This window comes from Petaurus breviceps, unplaced genomic scaffold (assembly GCF_028583685.1).
Source record: "Petaurus breviceps papuanus isolate PSGF00001 unplaced genomic scaffold, PetGlider_PUasm1.0 90784, whole genome shotgun sequence".
NCBI classification, from domain to species: domain Eukaryota; kingdom Metazoa; phylum Chordata; class Mammalia; order Diprotodontia; family Petauridae; genus Petaurus; species Petaurus breviceps.
The window spans coordinates 2,769,093-2,795,839 of record NW_027187345.1 but is presented as its reverse complement, the minus strand read 5'-3'; the positions used below and the strand labels follow the sequence as shown (position 1 = coordinate 2,795,839).

At 34.7% G+C, this 26,747-nt stretch overlaps 1 protein-coding gene across 8 annotated transcripts in view; it reads left to right on the top strand.

Moving 5' to 3' along the window:
- Positions 1–26,747, top strand: part of SCAF8 (SR-related CTD associated factor 8) — a 291,621-nt gene that overhangs the window by 46,198 nt on the left and 218,676 nt on the right. For 7 of the 8 annotated variants that reach the window (XR_011164758.1, XR_011164756.1, XR_011164757.1 and 4 more), the window contains 6 exons: positions 4,052–4,213; positions 9,720–9,876; positions 10,816–10,946; positions 15,899–16,075; positions 17,169–17,248; positions 18,630–18,747. Coding sequence is in view for 4 of the 8 variants with exons in the window: in XM_069069622.1 (XP_068925723.1) it covers positions 4,052–4,213; positions 9,720–9,876; positions 10,816–10,946; positions 15,899–16,075; positions 17,169–17,248; positions 18,630–18,747 (825 nt within the window). In the remaining 4 variants the exon portion in view is untranslated. The remainder of the gene's footprint in view (positions 1–4,051; positions 4,214–9,719; positions 9,877–10,815; positions 10,947–15,898; positions 16,076–17,168; positions 17,249–18,629; positions 18,748–26,747) is intronic. The other variant, XM_069069623.1, reaches the window with a different exon arrangement.

Below are 26,747 nucleotides of genomic sequence, written 5' to 3'. Positions count from 1 at the left end.
TATTATACATAAATATCTCTTGCTCAAAGAGCAAGCAAATGTGTTTGGCAAAGAAATGTTTTCTGATGGGTTAATTTTTATACATATATTGAAAGATCATTTCTAAACTATAGACTCATTTAAGGCAAGCAGAACTTTTTGTTGCTATAAAATTGTAGAACTAAGCCTGATAAAGCATACTGTCTGGAAATAATATTTTTCTCCTCCCAGATATTACTTCATTTGTCCAATCCATGGATCAAATTTTTAATATGAAATGTTATTACAGAAGCAGGTTTATTAAAAGCTGGTGCACTGTACTATTGCTTGCATTTTGAAGTCTTGCTGTAATATTAAAGCTGAAGTTTTATATGTTGATTATTTCTGGAATTTGGGGACTGAGAGGGAAGAAAAGATCACAAAAGTTTGGGAGGATAGATATGCAGAAAACCTTTTTGAAGGTAAGTTTTGAGATGGTTTTTGAGGAACAGATTAAGTAGGATTTTGTTGGGAGAAAGTTAGAAAATATAATGAAAAATAATTTTCATCTGAGGGAACAAGTATTTATAAAGCACCTGTCCTGTATAGGCACTGTACTAACCACTGTACAAATATTTTCTCATTTGATTCTCACAACCACCTTGGGAAGTAGGTGCTTTTATTATCCCCATTTTACAGATCAGGAAATTGAGACAGAAGTTAAATTGACTTTGCCCCAGGTCACACAGCTATGTGATTGATACACAGTGTCTAAAGTTGAATTTTAACTTGGATCTTCCTGACTCCAGTCCCATGACTCTATCCACTGTACTATTTACCTGCTTGCTTGGGAAAGTATGTGATGTGAATTAGACAAACTTGAAGTAGTCCAGTTTGACTATATGGGGCCTTTATGGATTAGCCTTTATGGATTGATAGTATGAACTAAAGCTAGAAAGATGGGCTATACTCATTTGTGTCTTAGGTGATAAGTTGTCAGGTATAAAAAATACTAAGTTACTATTACCACTTATAAATGGTTATATTTAACTTAAATGTTATATGTTGATTATGAAATAGACTACTTTGCCCATTGCAGGCAGATGTTAACTCCTAAAGTTGGTGTGATTGAGCAGAGGTTCTCAGACTTTTGGTCTTGAGAGATTGTCATACTTGAAAATTTAAATAGGCAGCGAAGAAGAGTTCTGAACATTTAGGCTTTCATGCCCAGTAACTAGGCCTTGGGGATTCCAGTTTCTCCTCCACCTCTCCTTTATTTCCCTGGGGTACACGAGAGGAGTTAGCTATGTTCTTCTAGATAGTGTTGCTTTTATGACCTGGAAGAGCTAGTAGCATACTGCTGCTGGAGAATGAAGAAGTCTGGGAAAGTGGGAGAAGTTGTATGTATGGCACAGCCAGCAAAATTCCTTTCAGAACTTTCGAGAACCACTGTTCTAGAGGCTAAAACATTTGACCAAGACATCAGACTTTGTTTTATGGTCCCATTTGATACCCCCCCACCCCACCCCTCTGCTTCTTCCTGTCTGAGTATGGAGAGTCACTTGAGCTCTTTAGCTTTTTAGTTTCCTCATTTTATATTTGATACAGACTGCCTCATCTTTAAAGCCCTTTCCAGCTCAAATTCTGTTAACATGGGTGGTACTCTTTAGGAAGGAACATGCCATTAAAGGATATGTTAAGTTGTAACACATGTATCACACCTTGCTTATAAAATGAAAGAAAAATGTCAGTACCTCCCCTAATGCTTCTTCTTTATTTTTCCTTATGTTTTAACATTTGAAATGGCCTCTTTTTTTTCTTCTGGCTAGACCTGTGATTTTATGGTTCAGGGAAGACTTGGCAAGGAAACAACACACGCCAGTACTGATCAGGAATTCTTTTTAAAAATAAAATTTTGGGAACGGCTAGGTGGTGTGGTGAATAGGGCACCGGCCCTGGAGGCAGTAGGACCTGAGTTCAAATGCAGCCTCAGACACTTAATAAGTACTAGCTGTGTGACCTAGGGCAAGTCACTTAACCCCAGTTACCCTGCCCTCCTCCCTCCAAAAAATAAAATAAAATTTTTCTTGGTATCATTTGTTTTTCTGTCACCAAAATTTCTTCCAACATCTCTTCCCTTCCCATCTCCCAGAGAGCTATCCTATATATGAATAATATTTTTAAAGAAAAGAAAAGCTACATGATTCAGTCATAGGAGTTAATACATTGAAAAAGTCTGATGTAGCACACCTGTGGACCTCCCATCTCTGGAAGGAGTAGTATGGGGATTCCTTCTCATATTTCTTTTTTATGGAACCATGCTAGTTCTTTATACTTTTGTGACATTTCCCTTTTGATTGTTTTTTGGTTATTCTTTCCATTTACATTATTGTGGTCATGTAAATTTTTTTTTAGTTCTGGTTACTTTGTTCTACATGGGGTTATATAGAGCTAACAATAATATTCTGTTGGGCAGCTAGGTGGCTCGGTGGATAGAATGCTTGGTCTAGGGTCAACAAGACCCAAATTCAGATTTGGCCTCAGATACTAACAGTGTGACATTGGGCAAGTCACTTAATCCTGGTTGCCTCAGTTTCCTTATCTGTAAAATGAGCTGAAGAAGGAAATGGCAAACTGTTTCCAGTATCTTTGACAAGAAAACCCCAAATGGGGTCATGAAGAGTCAGACACAACTGAACAACAACAAAATATTCCATTACATTCATGTGCCACAATTTGTTTAGCCATTCTCAAATCAATGGACATCTACTTTAATTCCAGTTCTTTGCTACCACAAAAGTACTGCTATAAATATGCTGCATATGAGTACTTTTCTTCTTACTAATGGTCTTATTGGAGTATAAACCTAATAAAACAAATTTCTGGGTCAAAGGGATGGATATTTCAGTCACTTTTTAATTTCAAATTGCTTTCCAAAATGGTTATATTTATTTATAACTGCACAAGCTGTGCATTAGTGTGCCTTTCCTCCCTTAAAACAATCCTTATTCCATTCTTTTGGAAGATCAGCACTTCTAATGTCTTAGAGTTGTAGTAATTCCTTGAGTAAATTCCTTAAGTGGTTAAGTGATTTGTTCTGGGACAAAGCCACTATGTACCAGAAGCAGTACTTAAGCTCAGATTTTCCTGATTCCAATTCTAAGGCTGCTTCTCTTTCCACAATTGTTTGGAGAATAGAGCTCTGGACCTGGAGTTAGGAAGACCTGAGCTCATATATGACCTCAGACACTTAACTAGCTGTGTTATCCTGGGCAAGTCACTTAACATCTGTTTGCCTCAGTTTCTTCATCTACAAAATGAAGATAATAATAGCACCTGCCTCCTAGGGTAGTTGTGAGGATCAAATAAAATAATAATTGTAAACCTCTTAATACAATGCCTGGCATATAGTTAGCACTATATAAATGTTTATTATTATGCTCCATGCTGTCTGTAATTATTGGGATTATAGCGTTTTATTATCAAGTTATCTAATTAAAGTAGATAAGATTTATCAATCATTCAATAAATATTTATTAAGTGCCTACTCTATGCCAAGCACTGTGCTAAGGAACAGTCCATCTGTGATTATGTCTATCTACCTATCTATTTATCTATTTTATTTTTTTCCTCATACTGGTATAGAAACCTACGATCTTATTAATTTGAAAGTCTAGGTGAAATATATATTGTTGATATTTTTCTCAGAGCTCACATTTATTTTCTTGATCCTTCATTGTAATGGCTTCCTTCATTATTGTAGTCTTGTCATTAAAATTATACAGAAAATTTATAAGTGGCTTTAGGCTCTGTCAGTTAGAGTATGTACAGTAGCCATCATTGATTCTTGTTGCTAAAACTATTAGAAAAATTCTAATATTTTCCTTACATTTTTAGACTTTGCTTTGCATTTTCACAGCTATTACAGTACTTGACTAGCATGAAGCTAAGGTTCAAATGCTTTTTCTTTAGTGTAGAAGAGCTACAAAATAAGAACTAATATCTAAATAGCAATTTTATTGTTTGTATATGATTTACAGTGCTTTAATTGTCATGAAATTCACTTTTTAAATTTTGCCTTTCTTTCTTTTAGTGTAAACCAGAATATAAGGTACCTGGACTTTATGTTATTGATTCCATTGTACGACAGTCTCGACATCAGTTTGGTCAAGAAAAGGATGTGTTTGCACCCAGATTTAGTAATAACATCATTAGCACTTTTCAGAATTTATATCGTTGCCCTGGTGATGACAAGGTATGTTCCTGTTGTTTTTGGGGGATTTCTTCTCATAGGGATCTTTAATTTGGAGTTTCTTCTTAGAGGTTAATGGGTAAATTTCACAGGGTCCAGGAAGTTGGATGGGGGAAAAATTTTATCTTTATTTTGACTAACTTGTAAATGAAATTTAGCATTTCCTTGCATTGTGAATGTAGGCCGCAAACCATAGTAGTATTTTCTTCATGAGACTGCCAAAAGGGTCACTGACACAGAAAATGTTAAAAACCCTTGAACTAGAACTTTATTACGAAATATATACGTTAAACAGAATAGTGATCATCTTTGGTCAAGGCACATAAGCATTTTATTTATAAGGATTTGGTTTTTGAAGTGTTTTGACCCATTTACTTACCCAAATGTTATTCAGACAACTCCCTTTTTTCAAGTATATTCACTTAAAAGTTAAAATATCAATTAGGTACAGCCTTTTTTGAGTCTTGCCTCTTTTGAAGGGTAAGATTGTAATGTTTTTCTTTAACAGTTTAGTTTTTTAGTATAGGCATCATAGTGATGTATAAATAGTACTGGATTTGGAATTAAAAGACATGAGTTAAAAAATTTTGCTTGTTAATATTAAACATATTCTTGTATTATTGACTGATAGTAAATTATAACCTGTTCTTAACTGGTTAGGTTCTTTGAAGTATATACAAGAATATTATATAATACTAAAATTGAATTTAAAATACCATTAAGTACTCTGTAAATATTTTATTTATATAGTGATTTCAGGTTTACAAAAGACTTTGCTTATATGTAATGCAGATAATATTATCCCTATTTTAAATATGAGCCTCAAATCCTTGGAGGTATTTGGTAGTTGCTACGAGATTCTGAGAAAGGTAGGAAGTACTTTGGTTAGAATAATATTTGAAAATAATTTTTGTTGAGGTACGAAAACGTCTTCGGGATAAAGATGTTAGCATGAGACAACAGTTGTGGATTGAGGGTAGGCAGCTAAAACCAGGACTGAACTGAGACAAGTCTTAAAGGAACCAGCCTATGTGAGAACTTCACTGTAGTCAATAAATCTAAAATAAGTAGTATCCTGGGCAGTAGTATCAGGAACTGAAATGAAGAGATTAGTCTCAAAGGCATTAATACAGCAGAAAAATAGAGGTCAGAATTTAGGCAAGAAATCTGGGTAAGCCATCAGTAAGAAAGAATTTAAGATTGGAGACATTGAAATTTCATAGGCTTAAGGCTTTTCTTTGTTTCCTGTAAAGGATGAACCAATTCTAGTATGACCAGATCAGATTGATCTAGGTACAGGAAAATAGTAATACCTGTCTAGAATGGAGTTATGGGGGGTGTCAGTAGGACAAAGCCAGGGTAGTTCTTAACAGAGACTTAAGTCAGGTCTTAGGCCACAGTTGTGGAAATGAGAATGAGAAAGAAAGTATGACTCAGGAAATAATATGCAATGTAACAAATTTGTACCAAGTGCTTAGTCTATGGGAGGATTAAAAGTTTAGATAGGGTTATGCCAGCACAGTATTATTACGTAATTTATGCATTTCTTTGTTTTTTAAGGGTTATGTGTGGTCTGATGAAGAAAAATCATTACTTATAATTAATAAGAATTAATGGACCTTGGGCAGATGAGATGTGTAGGAGCTGTGTATAGAGAGAAGTCAAAATGACATGAAGTAACATTAAAGAATAACAGTGATGGCAATAATGGAAAGGAAGGGATAATGGAAGGGGGATAATAAAGGAAGATGTATGGATGTGTTTAACAATAGTTTTTTGTGTAGTGTCTAATTATTGATGTTTACTGGAGAGTGAGATGGGAATAAAAAGTGTTTACCGAGACATAAAACTAGATATCTTTTGCAGAGGAATTTCTGGTAAATCTGAATATAAAAGGAGAAAACTCTTAGGTTAAACCCAAGGATTACCATAAAGAATTACCTTAATTTCAAAGCAAGGGGAAGAGATAGCAGTCAGAATATGTTAAAAGAGAGATAGGGAAGAGAACAGTATTCCTTAAACTGAGGCTAGATATGTAAACAAGAAGACAAAAATGGTAAACTTAAAAATGGTAGAAAAGAATAAAAATAAAGATAAAATCATTGGATTTTCCTGAACCTGGCTCTATGTGGAAGAATTTGGTTGTGAGTCAGGGGAGATATTTTATTAGGATCTCTTAAGAAAATTTTCCAAGTTTTAATTGTTGATTCAAAAACAAGTGAGTGCCATAATGTGTTGATTAATTAATGAGTTGAACACAGCTTTTATGTAACCTTTAAGTCTTTTCCTTCTTAAGGCCAAACATTCCTAGCTCCCTCAAGTGATCCTTATATAACATGATATTAAGATACTTCACCATCCTGACGGCTTTTTTCTGGACTCTCTAGAGTAAAACTGTGGTTCCAAAAATGTGGTGTCCCCAAACTATACACAGTGTTCCAGATGTAGTCTAAGTACATCATAGCTATTCCCTTCCTAGTACTGAACATTATGCCTCTTTCAGTGCAGCCTAAGATTGGATTTGTGGGCTAGGGGAAGCTTGCTATATCAGACCTTTGACTCATATTGAACCTGTAGTTTTCTAAAACTTCTATTTTTTTTTTCAGACCAAAGGTCATCTAGCCAAGGTTTCTCCTTTTTTGTATTGTTGTTCTGAATCTGAGTATAAAACTTTACATTTATCAGTATGAAATTTCATTTTAAGAGTATCAGTCCAATGTTCTAACCTTTTGAGACCTTTTGGATCCTGACATGCTATCTCTCCTATCCTTCTGTCATCTACAATATTCATAAGGATACCATCTGTGCTTTTTATCCATCATTAGTAAAAATGATAAACAGTACATGTTCATCTACACTCCCTTACACTGAAGACTTCCTTTAAAATTAACACTATCATTAATGACTAATACTTAGATTTGGAATTCAACCAGTTTTGAGTCCATCCTAAACTGTTCTTTATTCTAACTTGTTTACAAGAATAGCATAAGATTTTGCTAAAATGCTGTGCTAAAGGGGACAGTGGTATCTATACCATTGACTCTCTGTGAACGCTTTCTCTTTGTATATGTTTATTAACCATCCCTTTAATAATACATTCTTTTTTTTTAAAGCAATTGGGGTTAAGTAACTTGCTCAAGGTTACACGGCCAGTTATTTCTGGGTGTGGTGCTGAGTATCTGAGCCCGGATTCGATCCCAGGTCATCCCAACTCTGGGGCTGGTGCTCTTACTCACTGACCCACCTGGCCACCCCTAAGCAATTGGGGTTAAGTAACTTGCTCAAGGTTACACGTCCAGGTGTTTCTGGGTGGGTGCTAAGTGTCTGAGCCCAGATTCTATCCCAGGTCATCCCGACTCTGGGGCCGGTGCTCTTACTCACTGTGCTACCTGGCCGTCCCCAAATTTTTTTTTGTTTTTTGGAGGGGTACGGCAGGGCAGTTGGGGTTAAGTGACTTGCCCAAGGTCACACGGCTAGTAAGTGTTAAGTGACTGAGACTGGATTTGAACTCAGGTCCTCCTAACTCCAGGACAGGTGCTCTATTCACTGCATCACCTAGCGGCCCCTTTAATAATACATTCTAGGATTTGGCTAATCCATATTGTCTCTTCCTCTTTTAAAATTCATAGTATTTGCCCTTGTCCTGTTTATTCCCTCTTTGAGCAATGATAGATAAAATGATCAACAGATACTTCTACCAATTTTCTGTATTTGATGTACTTGATTTGGGCTTGGTGACTTGAACCCATGAGTGGCATGGAGATAACATATTATATTTACTTCATATTAGCCATTTTCACTGTCATTTGCAATTCATTCTCTTTTGCATAGAAAGCAGGAACAAAATAAAAGTTCTGCTCTCTGTATTTGGTTCTCATTGTCCTTTCTGCCCCAAACCATGAGATGCCTTTAGTTGTTCCTATTCTTGGTTTATTTTAAGATGGCAGGATTTTGGAAGTGACAGTTCTTTTTTTTTTTTTTTTTTTTTTCTTTTTGGAGGGGGGAGGGTAGGGCAATTGGGGTTTTAAGTGACTTGCCCAAGGTCACACAGCTAGTTTATTTTTGTGTCAAGTGTCTGAAGCCAAATCTGAACCCAGGTCCTCCTGACTCCAGGGCCAGTGCTCTACTCACTGCGCCACCTAGCCGCCCCCCAGAAGTGACAGTTCTACCATACTCCAGTCTGATCAGACCATATCTGGAATATTGTGTTCAGTTTTGTGTGCCACCTTTTAGGAATCAATAAATGAACATTTATTAAACATCTGTTTTATACCAGGTACTCAGTTTACAAATGCAAAGAATGAAATAATCCCTACTTTTAAGAGTTTATATTCTAACAGGGAAGACAACAGGTACATATATTATAAGAACACAAATAAAGAGAATAAATATAGATAAATGCAAAACAATTTGGGAGGGAAGGCTGTGTTTATCATTGCATTAAGGAAAAGTTTCATCTGAAAGAAGGTGCTTGAACTGTGTCTTGAAGGAAGGAGAGGTACTGTGAAGTGGAGGTGAGAAAAGAGAACATTTCGGGTGTGATGAAAGGAAAGAAGGAAATTTGGAAGAGATTTGGGTTGCAGGGAAAAGATAATGAACTCTTGGGGGCATGTTGCATTTGAGATGCCTCTGGGACATCCAATTTGAATTGTTCAGTACACAATTAGTGTTGTAGGACTGAAGCCCAAGATACGTAACAGTGAAACCTGTGAAAGCAAGTGGTTGCTTACAGAGAGTGCATGTAGAAAGGACATTAATAATTTCAGGAGTGAGCGTGGTGTTAAAGAGCTTCAGAAGGATCATGCTATATGAGAATTGTTTAAAGTGACTGCAGATACTTGTCCTGGAGAAGAGTAAAGTTTGAAGCAGGGTGTGTATTATAGTTTTGTTCTAATTTTTGAGGGTCTATTCATGTAAAAGATGAGAATCATTCTTCTTAGCCCCAAAAAGCTGAAGTAAGACTAATGAATAGAAGTTACAAAATGGCACGTTTGCAGATAAATAGCTCTTTTCAAAAGTATAATGGGCTGCCTCCTGATATATAGAGAGAGTTCTTCAGTATCTTAAAGTGAACATTGACCACTTTTTCTGAATGCTATACACAAACTCTTTATGAATTGGTTGGACTAAATGATATCTGAGCTTTCTTTCCAAATCTAAGATTCTGCTATGCATTTAGCACTTTGGGGGAAAGCTTGATTAAGACATAGTTACTGCCCACTGTCTTAGGTAAATTTGGGTAAGAACAAACGCAGAGTTAATGTACCTTCCAGAGTTTCATCTATACCATTAACTTAGGCACTGGGAGAATATGATTTAAATTTTATTAAATATTTAATACATAAATGCAAAAGCTACTTTAAATAAAAACAACAGTTGTCAACCATATTTTTACATTAAGATAAATGCTACCAAACTATTTTTCCACAAGTAAAAGATTAATAGATTAGCATGATTATGAAGTTTCTAAACTTAAATTATTATGTCTTACTTTTTTTTCCTTTCCCAGAGTAAAATAGTCAGGGTTTTAAACTTATGGCAGAAGAATAATGTGTTTAAGAGTGAAATTATTCAGCCTCTTCTTGATATGGCAGCAGGAATTCCACCACCAGTTGTCACACCCATTTTGCCAAGTACTGCAGCATCTATGAGCAACAACACCCCAGGTATTTTGTGAAATTATTTATCTGTTACGGATTTTAAAATAAATTCTTACTTATACACCCTGTTTTCAGGTGCTTATTCATTAGCAAATAATAGTTTGTTGTCTGATGGAGAATTCATCCCATTTGTATATAATTGGAAGGAAAAATTATATTTTTAAGATATGATACTTTAAAAATAAAACATGGAAAAAATAGGTAATGTAGAAAATTTAGATTTATTTTTTTAAAAAACAATCGGGGTTAAGTAACTTGCTCAAGGTTACACAGCCAGTTATTTCTGGGTGTGGTGCTAAGTATCTGAGCCCAGATTTGATCCCCAGGTCATCCCAACACTGGAGCCGGTGCTCTTACTCGCTGAGCCACTTGGACACCCCTAAGCAATTGGGGTTGAGTAACTTGCTCAAGGTTATACGGCCAGGTGTTTCTGGGTGGGTGCTAAGTGTCTGAGCCCGGATTCGATCACCAGGTTATCCCAACACTGGAGCCGGTGCTCTTACTCACTGTGCTACCTGGCCGCCCCTAAAAATTTAGATTTTTTATGATCTAAATGAGAAAGTACTTGTAATTTACTAAATTTTGGAGTATACTTTTTCATAAATAAAAATTAAATAACAAAATATAAAAACAACAAAAAATGAAATAATAAAAATTAAAGGTTCGTCTTATATGTCTCATTTGGTTTTCCTTAATGTATGTATTAAATGTATTTTTAAATTGTAGTGCGAGAATTGAAAATTATAAAACAAGTCCTGTTTTAAACATATTACAGGTACTCTTAGGAGCCCTGAGAAAGATAACAGTGAATAAAGTATGTTAATAAAATAATTGTGCCAAATTTATCTGTTTTATAAGTCTAGATGTTTTATATATTGTTTTCTAATTATGTGGCTTTCTTGTAATTTAAAGCATGGATATGGTACCTTTTTTTTTTTTTTAAAGGAACTCCTGTGACACCTGTTACTCCAGCCAATGTGGTACAAGGTTTGCCTGATCCTTGGGTATCTCAGATAGCAAATACAGATACGCTAGCTGCTGTGGCACAGATTTTGCAAAGTCCTCAAGGCCAACAGGTTAGTATTTTTTAGCTTGGTGTACAAAAATGAATACTACAAAGGATATTTAATGATATTAAATGTCTTAGATGTCTCATTGTTTATTTATATGATAATCATTTTCATTATTATTACTATAGAGTTGAGAATAGAGAAAATAGAGAATACTTAAGGAGGTTTTAAGTTTTTAAAAAATGTTTTTCTTTCAAGATCTTAGTATGTAAATATGCTCCCATTTAGTCATTTATATTTTGTTTACATGAGTTCCTCTATGTGAGTATTGCTGCTGTCAGTGCAGATCTCAAGACCTTATTGTCCATGTGACTTAATACACACTCTCCTGGGAATTTTCCACAAGGGATTCACCAAGAATGTTATAGGTACTCTCTCAATCTCTTCACATTGGAGCATGCAGATTGGTCGTTGCTATACCATTCTTCATCTTTTCCCATGATCTACTCACCTCCTTTTCTATTCATCTACTAGACTTTCTCCCTACTATTTCTCTTTGGTGGTCATTTTTATTTTTGTTAAAATAAGTTGATAGTCTTACTGAATTAGATTTGAGTCACATTGGTAATTAAGCATTTTCTATCTCTTAAGATATCAGTTAATTTTTTTTGTTGTCAATTTTACATATTTCTGAATATTAATAATTGTATTCTTAAAAGGTGCTTTCACATATATTTTCTTGTTTTTACTAAACCATCCCTGTGCAGAAAGCACCTGAGATGTTTTTTCCACTTTATAGCTAAGGAAACTAGAGGCCTAAACAGTTCAATTACAGAACTAAAACTAGATTTCTGTTCTCATTCTCAGTCCAACCAATTCTCCACTCCCTCTCCAACCCCTTCCCTTATATGCTGCCTCTCTTTGAAATATAGGTTAGCGTGCAGAAATAAATTTCATCCCAGCCTCATTATGACTTTATAGGTTTTCTAATAGTGTTATTATTTATTGACGTTGTTTTACTTTGTTTATGAACTTCTATGATAGCTCCCCTTAAGTTCATGGTGTAGGCCTGAGTGATAAATGAATCTTATATTAATATTAACTTCAGTAATAGTCCCTTGCACAGGGTATAAAAATGGATCTTTTTCATTGTCTTTACTGCCACTCTTATCTATGCTCTCATCACATCACTGTATGTTTGCAATATTCAGCTAATCAATGTACCTTCCTATCCTTTATTTTCTAATCTGTTCTGTATTCAGCAGCACATTTTATCTCCTCCCAAATAATAGGTCTCTACACATTCTTAGCTTCTCTAAAAACTTTCAAGGGCTCCCCACTGATCCCATATCATCTGGCATACAAGGTCTTTCATAATCTGACCCTTGATACACCTTCAGCCTTATCTGCACAAAATACACCCTTCATTTCACATGAGCCAGTGTATTCTGTCTCGTTTTTTGTAACATCTTAATCTTTCAGGATAACCTTTAATGTGTGTTCTCTTGCTGTATTAGAGTGTGCAGTCCTTAAGAACAAGGGTTTTCTTTGTTTTATTGATATTTTCAGTGCTTAGCACAGTGCTTTGCAAATAGTAAGCGTTTGATAAATGCCTTGTCATTCATTTATTCCTTTTATAAATGTTACCAACATTCACAACTACATTGTGATGTTCAAGGACAAGAGATTGTATCATTATGTTTTAGTATCCTTAGCAGCTATCAAATCTGTTCTTTGGTGATGATTAAAAGACTAAAGATATCACTTTCATTATATCAGCATTTAGCCATCTTAGATAAACTAAAATGATTTTAACTTTTGTTTTGAACTAGCTGTGATTTACTGTTGAAAAGTACAATTTCATTAAAGGGGTATTAATTTCTATATCGATAGTAAAATCTTTGTCAGTATTTTTTATGTTGAATGGTAGAGCTTTTTGCAGTTTATACTTTAAGATTAGATCGCAATTATTCATTTAACTTTTAATTTACCTGTGAAATATGCTAAACACTTAAGTTAGGTTGTTAAAAAATAAAGGTGAAAACTGTACTTTTAATTTTTTGGTTGATATCACTGCCTTTGGTTTTTTTTCCTTCCCTATTTTCAAGCTTGCCTGCTAAAAAAAAGGTCTTTTAAATCTAAACTTTCCTTAGTCTCAGAGAAGACACACACTAGACAGTAATTTTATAAAGTAGGAGTGGAAAGTGTAATATATATATATTTATTTATTTATATACACACACACACACACATATATACATGTGTGTGTACATATATATATATATATACACACACACACACACACACTTTACATTCCTTTACATTCTGAAAGGTGATATAAAGTTGGGGTAAAGATCAAATTGATTAGGATGAAGTAGAAGGAAGGCAGTGAAAAAATCAGTCAACTTCTTTTTGTCCTCTCTTGATTTATCAGGATATGACTTCATTAATTTAGTTTGAGGTTTCTGTTCTAAAGAAATATATTCCTTTTAGGTATATACAAATTTAGGTACTTAGTTCATTAATTCAGAAAGTCTTTAATGTCAGAGAGCCTGAATTCTAATCCCAACTTTACCACCTGCTGCTTGTGTGACCTTTGACAAGTCACTTCATATCCTTATCTGTAAAAATGAGGGGCTTAAACTTTGTGACTTTTGAGGTTCAACCCCAAATTTATGATAAATATAGGTACTTCTTCCAGTGATACCTTTTGCCTTGGTAGATGGTTTCATTAGTTACTCTGCCCACTAACGTTATGATATTAATATTTTCCTGAAATTATCTTAGTCCACAGACAAGATAGAAAGTCTTTTGGGTTAATATTTAAAATTTTTCCAACTTGATAGGGCCTTCCAAAACTTAAGAGTACATTGGCATTGCCATGATGTAACATTGAAGTAGGATTTTTTCATTGGATATTTATCTGGATATGTGTAGTCATATAAAGTACTCATATTTCTCAGACATGTCAATTAATTTCGTATTCCTGTTTCCTTTGCTTTCCTACATACTATATATTCAGTTCAATATTTAGCAACCACCTGTTGAATGCAGGATATTGTGTTAAGTGCTAGGGATACATAGACAAAAATTAAATGATTTCTGCCTTCAGAAAGTTTGTACTTTACTGGGGGAAGGAAATTGTTAAAATCTATAGCACAAGAGCAATTACAATATATCTTGAAGTGGGAAATAAGATTTTTTTTAGAGCTCTTTAGGGGGTGGTTAAGAAAGATATTGTTTAGAAGATTGTACCTAAGTTGAATTTCAAGAGATACTAGATATTCTAAAAACAGAAGCAAAGAGAAAATACATTTTAGGTATAGGGGAAACAGGAAATGAAATATCCAATTTAGGACCAGTCTTGTTTGACTGAAACATTGAATGCGCAAAGGAATATAATTACATCAAGTCAGCAGGCATTTTTTAAGCATCTACTATGTGCCAGACACTCTGCCAAGGACTGGGGAATATAAATAACTACACCTCCCCCCCTCCAACGTCCTTTTACCTCCCTACTCCCCAAAAAAGAAGAAAAATCCAGTCCTTCTCAAGGGGCTCACAGTCTAATGGGAGACACAGCTTTTAAACAACTGTTTCCAAACAAGATATATACAGGATAAATTAGGATAGAAACTAAATATGAATGGGGGACAGACTGAGGGTGCTTTTAAATAACAGGAATTTAGGAAGTTAGGTGATCAAGTCTTTGTCTTATAGGTGCTATTTGTCAGTTGTGTAGAAGAGAGATTGAATTGGAGAATGATATAAAGTAATAAGATCTATTAGTAGGCTGTTAAGTAGTCTAAGCAAGAAGTGACAAGGGCTTCAACTAGGATTGTGGCAGTATGTGTGGAAATAAAGGGTTGGAGATAAGAGATAGTGATTGATTTAGAATAGTATTGGCCCTAGGAGATCATAAGAGATCTATCTCTCTTATTGTGAAGTTTACAAACTAATTACAGAGAATTAATCTACCTAGACCAGTGTCACATAGCTGATAAATGATCAAGATGAGATTTCAACCCATATCTTCTGAATCCAAGTGCCCTATCACGTTATATCATACTTCCTCTCATAGCATGTTGTAGAAGTAGAATCTACAAGGTGAACCTCAGATAAGAAGGGTGAAGAAAGAAAGATTCAAGGGTGACACTAAGGTAACCAGCCTGGGTGGCTAGAAGGGTGATTGCCTTCAATAGAAGTAGCAGTGTTGGAGGAGGAATGCTTGAGAGATGAATTGTCTTTTAGACATGTTGAATTTGAGATGCCAACACAACATCCAGGTGATGTTATACATCAAGCAGTTAGTGATGCAAAACTGAAGTTCAGAAGAGTGATTAGAGCTGAATGTATGGATTTGCCAGTAAAATACTGTAATAATCCCTGAGAATTTATAAGATCAATGAGTAAGAAAGGGCTCAGTGAGGTTGGATAAGGATGATGATTTTCAGTAAGGGACACAAATAGTTGTCAGACAAGTAGAAAATCAAGCAAGAAAGCAGTGCTTTAAATGTCAAGAGAGAAGAGTCTTATGAAAGCGGGTAACTGACAGTGTCAGAACCAACAGAGGACTGAGATTTAGGAAAAGTATAAGTCAGGAGATGGGATTATAAAACAGTTGTAAATGGTTGAGAAGTGAGTAAAGATAGTATAGATTCTGTCTCATAGTTTGACTGTGAAAGGCAAAAGATAGAATGATGATTTGAATGCATTGGCAGGATCAAGTAGCGTTTTACAATGAGTTATATGTGTGTAGTTTTCATAGCATAAGGGTTCAGAAAAGTCACTTGGGATAAGAGAGATAAAAGAGACTGGAAATGATAAAAAGGGACAAGCTCTTACAGGAAATTGGAGTGAATGTAATCAAGTGCATAGGAAGTGGGATTAGTGACTTTCCTATGGCATAGATAATTGAATGTGATCTACTAGCATTTTCTTTTGGAAGTTGGGGATGTTTTTATTAAAAATTCCATCTTGTTTTGTTGCTTTACTCAATGATTTTTCTTTTTCCCTAGCTTCAACAATTAATACAGACACTACAAATTCAACAACAGAAACCACAGCCTTCACTACTTCAAGCACTGGATGCTGGTCTTGTTGTTCAGTTGCAAGCCTTGACAGCACAACTTACAGCTGCAGCTGCAGCCGCCAATACTCTCAATCCACTAGAACAAGGAGTCTCTTTTAATAAGGTATACATTAAAGCAGTATATTTGATTTATTTTGTATTGTCTTTCAGTTAAAATCCTGTTTGGTGATTTAAGTTTTTTTGTCTTTTTAAGTTTATTTGATTAAGAATTAAATGAGGGCCATATTAGAACATTTTCAATGTGCTTTGGATTTAAGAGTAGATTCCCTTTTTAGTGGTGGTTTTTTGGACTTTTAAGTGTATATTTCAAAGTGAAGCTTTTTAAAATATTTTTTCTAGAACAATGTAAAAATAATAAATATTCCTCGGACTCAGACTTAATTCTTGAAATGTATTCCTACTAATAGTGAATTAATCATAATTTTAACATCTAGTCCTTCATTTACTTAAAATTGACTAATATGTAAGAATATAAAAGTAGAATGAAACATACCAGTACTTATTGCACTGTAGTTAATTTGAGATCTAGGTATAAGATATATTCTAAAATTTTAATAATAGCTCATATTTATAAAACTCTTTAACATTTATAAAGTACTTTCCCTACAATAACCTTGCAAAGTAAAAGTGTAGGTAGTATTCCTGTCTTACAGATTAGGAAACTAAGGCCTACTTATAGTGAAGTGACTTTATAATAAGAGTTTGAGTCAGGATTTAAACTCAGGTCTCCTTACTATCAGTTACTTTCTGTTATGCCATACTACTTCTCTTAACAATAACCCATTTACAATGTACCATAAACTTATTAGGGTGATATATTGTACTTCAGCACCTTTATAAATGTCATTTTAATGCAGTTCTTATTTTTATTAAAAAGTAAATGTTTATTTGTTGGCTTCTACAAGTTTCTACAACGAAATTTTACTGTTTGGTTCCATGTCTGGTTTTGCCTGAAGTAATCAGCCACTTGACTCGCTTTATAAGTATTTATATTTTCTACACAGATTGCTTCCTTAATAAGATCTGAAAGTAGTAGTAGTGATACAATCAGTTTGTTTTATTCATCTGATTCCTGAATTAATATTTTTAATGGGCTAGTTTATTTTTTAAAATCATGAAACTTGATATTTCATTTCAATCTTAAAGTCAACATTAGCATGAAGCCCATTGATCTAATAATTTTTTCCCTTTCTTAGAAGTTGATGGATAGATTTGATTTTGGAGAAGATTCTGAGCGCAGTGAAGAACCTAAAAAGGAAACACCATCTTCCCAGCTGTAAGTATTCCATTATTCTTTTTAATTTTGAGCAAAATTATATCAGGTAAAATATATGTGTTGATTTTAGGTATTGTAACATTTTGTTATCTGAACTGGTTGAAAATAAATGTTTCCTGAATTAAATTGAATCAATAGATAGATCTGGGGAGTTGTTTAGTTTCAAGCTGAGGTATTTCAGCTTCACTACATCTTGGGAGAAGTGAATGTGTATCTGTGCTACTTTGATAATCTGTTCTTTGTAAGGGCTTAAGGATTTAGGCAAGAAACATTTCTATTTCAAGAACAGTGATGAACATCATTTTCCTGCCAGATTAGAGTCTTTAATATATAAAACTGTTGTGAGACCATTTCGAATTGTGGGAAAAGCTTTCTTACCTTTAATGTCAGCAGTAGGATACCTCCCAGACAGCATACTCAGAATATAGCAGGATTCAAGAAGTAGGAAGATGGGAGTTTTTAGAAGATGAATTTTATATTTTTAGTTAGAGAAGAAGATCTTGCAAATTAATTTGTCTAGCTTCCCCTCACAGGGAAAAACTTATTCAGCGTCTCTTGATACCTCTAGTATCAGCCCATTCTGTGCATGTATAGTTTTTATTATTAGAAATTTCTTTGTTATGTTAAGCTGAATTCTTTATTGGCTTTAGTTTTCTATTTTACTGAAACATAGAACTAGTTTTGATAGACCTTCAGATACTTTGACATCTGTTATGTCTCATAGTCCTTTTGTCTTCTGGGCTATACACAATCAATTTCATTATCTGTTCCCTGTGTGACTTATATTCTTTCAATGTTATTATTACCTTCCTCTTGGCACATTATAATTTAATAATCCTCATATTAACCCAATGTTTACTGATCATGGCATAATATAGTAGAACTACTACTTACTCTCTTGAATTGAACACCAAATACTTACATTAATTAGCTTAAGATTACATTAGCTTTGCTTTTGGTCAGCCACCACTGTTACCTCATAATGAAACTTGGGGTCAGTTGAAGTCATGAGCTAGGTCTACTGTTTGTTATCCAGAAGACGTAAGCATTATATAGCCCAAGTTCTGTAACCATTAAAGCTTTGCAAAGCTTTAATACGTCAAATATTACTGTAAGCACAATTATAAAATTTTCTAGATGTAGAAGTTTATTGCTAAATATTTAGCAGCAATACATGAAAATAACAATTCAGAATCCTATTAATTAGAATGCTATTCATGAAAAATGTTTCCCCTTAGATTTCAGACTAATGAGGCCATCTATAGGACAGATGTTTTACCAAATTGAACATTTCCTTTTGTAAATTAGAAAGGTTATATATTTTCATCCAATTGTGTAGAATTTATTGTCACATTGTTTTTGCTTGCTTTTTTCTTTTTAGCCCTCATGTTTCAGAATCTGTGAACAACTCAATTTTTCATCAATTAGCAGAACAACTACAACAACAAAATCTTGAGCATCTTCGACAGCAGCTCCTAGAACAGCAGCAACCTCAAAAGGTATATAACCCCATCTTGTGGTACTTAAGAGTTATTACCTCTTCTCTACAAAAAATTAACTTCATACATTTTAACTTAATTTTGGATGAAGGATTATAAATGAGTTTTTTGGCATACTTTCTTATCAGTTTACCAATTTATTGGCAGAGGCAGCAAGGAATGAGTCCCAGAGCTTTGTTTCAGTGATCTAAAGAACGTCCTTTAAGGGAATTCTGTCAAGGGAGAGAGGTGCTGGTGCACTGAAATAAGTTAACTTGCCCATAGCCACGTATGCAGTTTATGTCAAAGGCAGAACTCTTGAGGTTAGCTCTCTGTCCACACTATTCCATTCTGCTTCTCTAACATAACTTTATTAGTTTATCCCTTCCCAAAATATAGAGGATCTGTCTCCAGCATTCTCAGAATACTTAATCTATTCTGGTAACACTTTGAAAGGCTCTCTGAAGTAACCAAAGTCCACTTAGGCTAATAAATGAATCTTTTTTAAGAGGTACACTATCTAATGTTTTAAATTAATTTCTATGCATTTTAACAGCAGGGGAAAGAAGAAAAATAACTTGTATTAGTATTAATACTTTAGGGTTTTTAAAACACATTTGAATGATTTTCTCATTTGGAGAGGTCACAGAATTAATTACTACCTTCTATCTTCTCAACCCAGTCACCCTAACAGCTTAAGTGAAAAATCATTCCATCCAGCATTGATAACTGTGACCTAGGCAGTTTGGGATGGGAGTGTGGGGGAATCCAGAAAGTTCCTGTCATGTTGTGGCAAAAACAAGTATACAAAAACAGGTACATTTAAGGTTTATACACATTTATCTCAAGGAGGTCTTTGACAGAAAGACTCCATAAACACCAAACAGAACAGCAGTTTTTGTGGTAGCAAAAACTGGAAACAAAATTGATAGCCATCAAATTGGGCAATGGCTAAGCAAATTGTGGTATAAGCAAGTAATAGAATATTACTATATTAAAAGAAATAACAAGCATTGTGAATAAAATAGAAGTGGAAAGATAAATACTAACAGAAAATGAAGTAAACAGAGTCAGGAAAACAGCATGTAAAATGATTACAATAATGGAAGTGTAAAGAACAACACAGAACAATTGAAATTCAAAGTTCTGAAATTACAAAGATCAGTTTTGGGTCCAAGGTGAGGTGTACCCTCTTATTCCTTTTACTACCACTTCTGCTCTTCTACAGAGTTTGAGGTATTCACATGTAAAACATTACAGTTAGTCTGATTTTTTTTTTAAGATTGTATTAGGAGGGATGTCTCTTAAGGAAATGGAGGGATTCAGAGAGACTTGTGAGTGAGGTAAAAAGAAAGATTTTAGTAAAAGTCATTTAGAAAAAAGATGTTTGGAGAATGGCCAGAATGACTGATAAAAGTCTTTTTTAGTAGGTGGCACTTGAGAAAAGTCACAGAGGAAGCCGTAAGTGAGGTGCCTTCTAGGCATGGTGCATGATTAGTGCAAAACTGGATCACAAAATGCAGGGTAAGGAGTAATGTCTAGTGAGGTTTGAAAAATTTGGGACCAGGTTGTATAGGGCTTTAAAACTAAACAGGAATTTACCTCTGATTCTGGAGACAATTGACTGACAGGAATTAAGTAGAATAATGATGTAGGTTAGGTTTATACTTGAGGAAAAATACTTACAGTATAAGGAAGAGACTGGAGCAGGAAGACAATTTAGGATGCTGTTACGGTAATCTGGGCAAATCCAGAATATTCCCTGAGACCCTCAAGGAGCTTACATTCTAGTGGTGACTCTGTAAGTAGAAAGAAAGAAGTTGTGTTCAAGAGATGTTATGTTAGTAAGAACAGCAACAATTGGCAACCGGTTGGATATAATGAGTGAAGGGAAAGTGAGGACTTGAAGATAATGCCAAGACTTTGAATATGGATGACTTGAAGATTGATAATGCCTTTTCCCAAAATAGGGACATTTGGAAGAAGGTTAGAGAGGGATGGAGTAGGGGAGAGAGTGAAGGGGAGAATAAGTTCTTTTTTGAATGTGCTAAATTTGAAATTTCTTTGGGACATCTACTTTGAAATGTCTAGTAGTTGATTGGTAATGAATGGGAATAAAATTCAGGGGAGATATTGGGGCTGGATTTTTAGAATTATAATTAATCTGCATAACGTGATTAATTAAAACAGTGGACACTAATGAGGTCATCAAGAAAGAATGTTAAGGAAAAAAAAAATCCCCAGCCAAAGCTTTGGGAAAGACCAACAGTTTGAGGTCATAATCTGGATGATGCACCAGTACTGAAGATTGAGAAAGGTTGGAGAAGAACCAGGAGAAAGTTATATCAGGAAAAACTAGAGATCAGAGAGTATTCCAGAGAAGTGAATGGTCAGCAATGTCACATACAGCAGATCTGCATAGAGATAATAATTTAACATCTAGAAGTTAAGGAGATCAGCAAGTGGAAGTTTATAGAGAGAAGAGGCCCTAGGACTGAGTCTTGAATGACTCCCATGTTTAACTGACATAATATGAAGGAGTCTGAGGACAAGTAGAAGGAAAACCAAGACAGAGGAGAGTCATAGAAACATAGAGAGTAGAGAAAATATCCAGGAGGAGATGTAAGGATTGAGAAAACACTGTTTGAATTTGGACATTAAAAGATCATTAGTAACTTTGGAGAGGGCAGTTTCCTTTGAAAAATGAATTCATAAGGCAGATTACAAAAATGGAGAAATGTTTAGTGACTGTTTTATTTAAAACTGTCTTTTAAACCCAAAGAAAATTTTATTTTCCCTCTTACAGTGCCTAGGTTGCTATGAGGTTTTGGGTTAATAGGTGACTTCTATGTCATTTTTCCATTTCCTTCCATTTTTTGTTTAAATGTGTATAGGATTCTTTTGGATTATCCCACTTTAAATATTTGTCATATTAATTTGTGGAGTAATTTAATAATTGGTTAAACTAGAACTAAACTTTAGTTGTCGTTAATATTTTAAAACTGAGGGGCAGCCAGGTAGCACAGCGACTAAGAGCACCAGCTCCAGTGTTGAGATGACAGGTGGACCGAATCTGGTCTCAGACACTTAGCACCCACCCAGAAACACCTGGCCGTGTAACCTTGAGCAAGTTACTTAACCCCAATTGCTTAGGGGCGGCCAGGTGGCTCAGCAAGTAAGAGCACCGGCTCCAGTGTCGGGATGACCTGGATCAAATCTGGGCTCAGATACTCAGCACCACACCCAGAAATAACTGGCCATGTAACCTTGAGCAAGTTACTTAACCCCAGTTGCTTAAAAATATATATATATATTTTAAAACTGAATTTGAAAAACCTTCTATTTAGGGTTTTCTTTAACTTTTAGAATTCTCATCCATTTATTAGAACATCTAATAATTTAAATTCTCATGCATTCACAGGCTATAGTGGAACATTACTGTATAAGTTAGGAAGCCAATTCTAGTTCTTGCTAAACTTTGTGACCTTGAGAAAGTTAATTATCCTCTGGACCATAGTTTCCTTATTTCTAAAATGAGGTTGTTAGAGTAGATGATTGTGAGACTCCTTTCTAATTTTAAAATTCTTTAATACTGGTTCAAAAGTAAAGTTTGCTTCTGTTATTTGAAAAACCAAGCATTTCCCAACAATATCGTGTCATATATTTTTTAGCTAATTTTCATTGTTAAATTATTTTAATCATCCTTATAACTTTCGTCTAAGAAAGTAATTTTTTGTTTCATATAGTCTTTGAGTATAACTTGTGAGTAATGAATTATCATTATAGAGTCCATTTGACTTGGTCACAGTGCTACATTTTCCTTCCTCTTTATCTTATATTAATTCACATTTACTTGGTGTTGATAATCTGAAAATCTGTATAATCTAAATTTTTTTTTGTATTCTTTCTGATTTTTAAAATCTAAATTACATTAGTGTGATAAAATGGACATGTAATAGGGTCAGACCAGTAAATCAAAAACGTTACTGAAGAGATAGTGAAAAATTTACATATATATCTATATCATTAAGCATCATCTTTGTTTTATTATCTGAAAATAGCTGCTCTCTTGTTGATGGAATTTCACTTTTAAAATAGTGTCCTAAAAGTTTTAATACAGTTTAAAGCTTAAATGGGAATAATTTGAAAAAATAATAATAGAAATATCAAAATTCTCCTTTTAGTGAACATTTAAATTAACATATACAGTCAACTAGGTGTCACAGTGGTTAAAGTACTGGGTCTGAGTTCAAATGTGGCTCTTAGACACTTAGTAGCTGTGTGACCTTAGGCAAGTTATTTAATCCTGTTTACACAGTTCCTTGTCTGTAAAATTGCCTGGGGAAGGAAATGGCAAATCACTCCAGTATCATTGCCAAGAAAATTCCAATGGGGCCACCAAGAGTAAGACACTGCTGAAATGACTAAGGAACAACAAAAAAATAGAAGTATTAAGTAGCTAATAGTAATATCTATAGTATTTGAATGATGCAGAATGTCACTAAAGTGACAACCATACACTGAAGTTACAACCACACCAAGTAGGTCCGCTACAGATTTATGTTTTTATTCTAACCTGGACCCTTGATATAGAGCTTTACTTTTCATCTTCCCTGCCATTTACCAATATATAATAGAATAATAATATGTTATAATGCTATAATAACATAATATTTCATAGTATTACTAGTATATTACCTACTATCAGCAATATATAATAGTCTAATACTATTAAAACTCAAATAATCTGGGGCAGCTAGGTGGCACAGTGAATAGAGCACTGGCCCTGGAGTCAGGAGGACCTGAATTCAAATCTGGCCTTAGACACTTAAAACTAGTCATGTGACCTTAGGCAAGTCACTTAACCCCAATTGCCCTCCAAAAAAAAAAAACAGGCAAAAAAAAACCCTCAAATAAGCTTCAAAGGTATTAAACTTTAGTAGTTTATGATTTCACTAAGATTTTGGAACACCTCGTATCAGATACTGATTTAAGTATTTATCTAAAGTGAATGATAATTTTTGAAAACATTACTATTTCCTCGATTTCTTTTGACTTAATAAAAATAATTACTAGAAAGTGATTTTTTTCTTGGCCAGTTAGATGTGTCAATGTAATTTTATAGGCATTATTTTCTCATGCTAACCCTCAATTCAATTCTTACTAAAGATCTACAAAATAGCATTATTGTATATATAGTCATTGTTTGATTTGAGTGAGTTTTTGTTCTTGATTCAATTAAAGACATAACAAGACTATTCAAATTGTATTTTATAAAATGTAAATGTCTACTGTATATAGAATCCTGTACTGGGGCATCATGGAGAAATGCAAAGGAAATTAGTAAATATGTACCCTGTTCTTTACTAACTTAGAAAAAAATGAGGGAAGAGAAGAAACAAGTAATGACCTGGTTTTTAAATCTATCTATCTGTCTGTCTGTCTGTCTGTCTATCTATCTGTCTATCTATCTGTATCTATCTTCTTCGGGGAGTCAGATAATAATCAAGATGTCACATCAACATAAAGTTTATGTTTTAGAAATTACTTTTAAATTAAAACAAGATTAATGTCTATTCCTAATTACAATTAGGAATTATTTTTTGTACACTTGGCATATATTCTCTACGCCCTGTATTAAGAGAGGAGAAATATTGGATGATTGCTTGAGGGATGGGAGAATCAAGTGATAAGTTCTTTTTAAGGGTGGGGGAGTGTGCTTGAAAGTAGCAGGGAAGGAGCTAGTGAATAAGAATAAATTGTCGATTAGAGAGAGGGTAGAATGATGGAAGAGAAAGCCCTAAGAGAAGACAGATTCCCCCCAAGGATTGGGATTAGCCTGTCTAGGAGAAGGTCCAACTCTTCATCAGAGAATGAAGCAAAGCAGAAAATAAAGGATGATGTCAAGGGATTTTGAGAAATAGAATAGAAATCTCACAAAGGTGATTTCTCAGCAAAAGTGGAATTATAGTCTCCTGAGGAATAGTTGATAGAGTCTTCAGGAAAGAAGAGAAAGTTTAGAATAGCCACTGTAGTAAGCGAGAAATGTTTAGTAAGTGCCAACTACATGCAAGGTACAGTGCCAAGTGCTGGAGATATAAATTAAGGCAAAAGATGGTCTCTGCCCTCAAGAAGTGTATACTCTAATGGAGAGATAACATGCATACAACTAGTTAAAATAAGTTATATATAGAATAAATAGGAAATAATGACTAGAAGGAAAGAACAAGAATTAATAGAAATTGGTATGTAGAAGGTAAAATTTTAGCTGGAAATTAAAGGAAGCCAAAGAAGCCAGTAAGTAGGTGGACATGAGGAGGAAAAGTATTCCAGACAGGCATGGGGGATTACAATTAAAAATATCCTGAACTGAACGATGGATTTTCTTATTTGAGGAACTGCAAGAAGGCCTGTCACTGACTTCAAGAGCATATGGGGAAGAAGGTGGTGTAAAGTGTAAGACTAGAGAGATTGTTACACCAAATAGAGGACTTTTTTTATTTGATCATGAAGGTGATAGGGTATTCCCAGAGTTTTTTTGAATTGGAGGGTTAGACCTGCACTTCAGGAAAATCACTTTAACAATTGAGTGTCAGATAGATTGGAATGGGGAGAAACTTTGGCAGTAGATCAGCCAGCAGGCTATTTCAGTAGTTCAGGTGTGAGGATTACCTGTATCAAGGTGATAGTAGTATTAGAGGAAGCAAGCTGGGGGTGGGGTGGGGTATTTAAGAGATGCTACAAAGATAAAATTAACAGGTTTTGGATATGATGGTTCTAGAGAGAGTGAGGAGTTGAGAATGACACCTGTGTTGGAAGTCTGAGGCACTGAGTAGATGGTGGGACCTTTGATAGTAATAGAGAAATTTGGAATGGGAGAGAGTTCTGGGAAAATGGTAATGGGCTCAGCTCAGAAAATGGTGAGTTTTGAGATATCTGCAGGACTTCCATTCAAGATGTCTAATAGGAAGTTGGAGACTTAAGACTGGAGGTCAGCATAGTATAAAACTGGATAAGTAAATTTGAGAATCATTATCATAGAGATGATAGAGTCCTTGGGAGCTGGATGAAATTGCCAAATGAAATAGTCGGTAGACATGATTAGCAAATGTGATCTGTATAAAAGATCTATAAATGGAGATTGAAAAGGAATGATTAGATAGGAAAGAGGAAGACGAGGAGATAATAGTGATCTGAAAACCTAGAGAGAAGATAATCTTAAGGAAGAGGTGGTCAGCAGTATCAGTGACTTCAGAGAGGTTAAGGATGAGAATTGGACAGAAACCTGTAGATTCAGCAATTAAGAGATCACTGCTAACTTTGGAGAGAGAAGTTTCAGTTTATAATAGTTAAGAATGAGAGGAGCAGAAGTGTAGGTAGATGGCGATTGATGAAGCAGCAGGTGTTAATACACTGGGAGTTGTAGTTAAAACCCTGCATACAGAAGGCCTAGGGCATAGGGTTGTCTTCTCACTACACTGAAGCAGCAGTGAGATTAGGCAGCCCTCTGGGTATCCAAATTGCTTTTTTAAAGAACTGCACTGCTTACCTCCTGGCATAAGGATCAAGCTAAAAAAGGGGCCCACCAAAACTGTCTGTTTCATCCAACCTGGTGTGCCAGGCAGGATCCCATCCTCAGATCAAAACACAGAAAAAAGTTTAAAAAGTTTTGTGAAGATGATTCTAGTCACCATTGGTCCGTGGAATGTGTGCACACTCATGAACAATTCAAAATCCAGTAGATTTGAAAAACAGATAGCTCTTGTTGCAAGAGAACTCAGCAGGTATCACATCTAAATAGCAGCCCTGAGTGAAACAAGACAGGCAAATCAAGACCATTTTATCAAAATTCAGAGTTGTATACTCTTTTTTATGAAGTGGCAGCTATGATGAATCAGATCTAATCTGGTAGCAAACTTGTATGCTTCCCAAAAGGACTGAACAACAGCTCATAACAGTGCAACTGCCACTTGCAGGAAAGTGCCACACCACCATCATCAGTGCATATGCTCCCACCATAA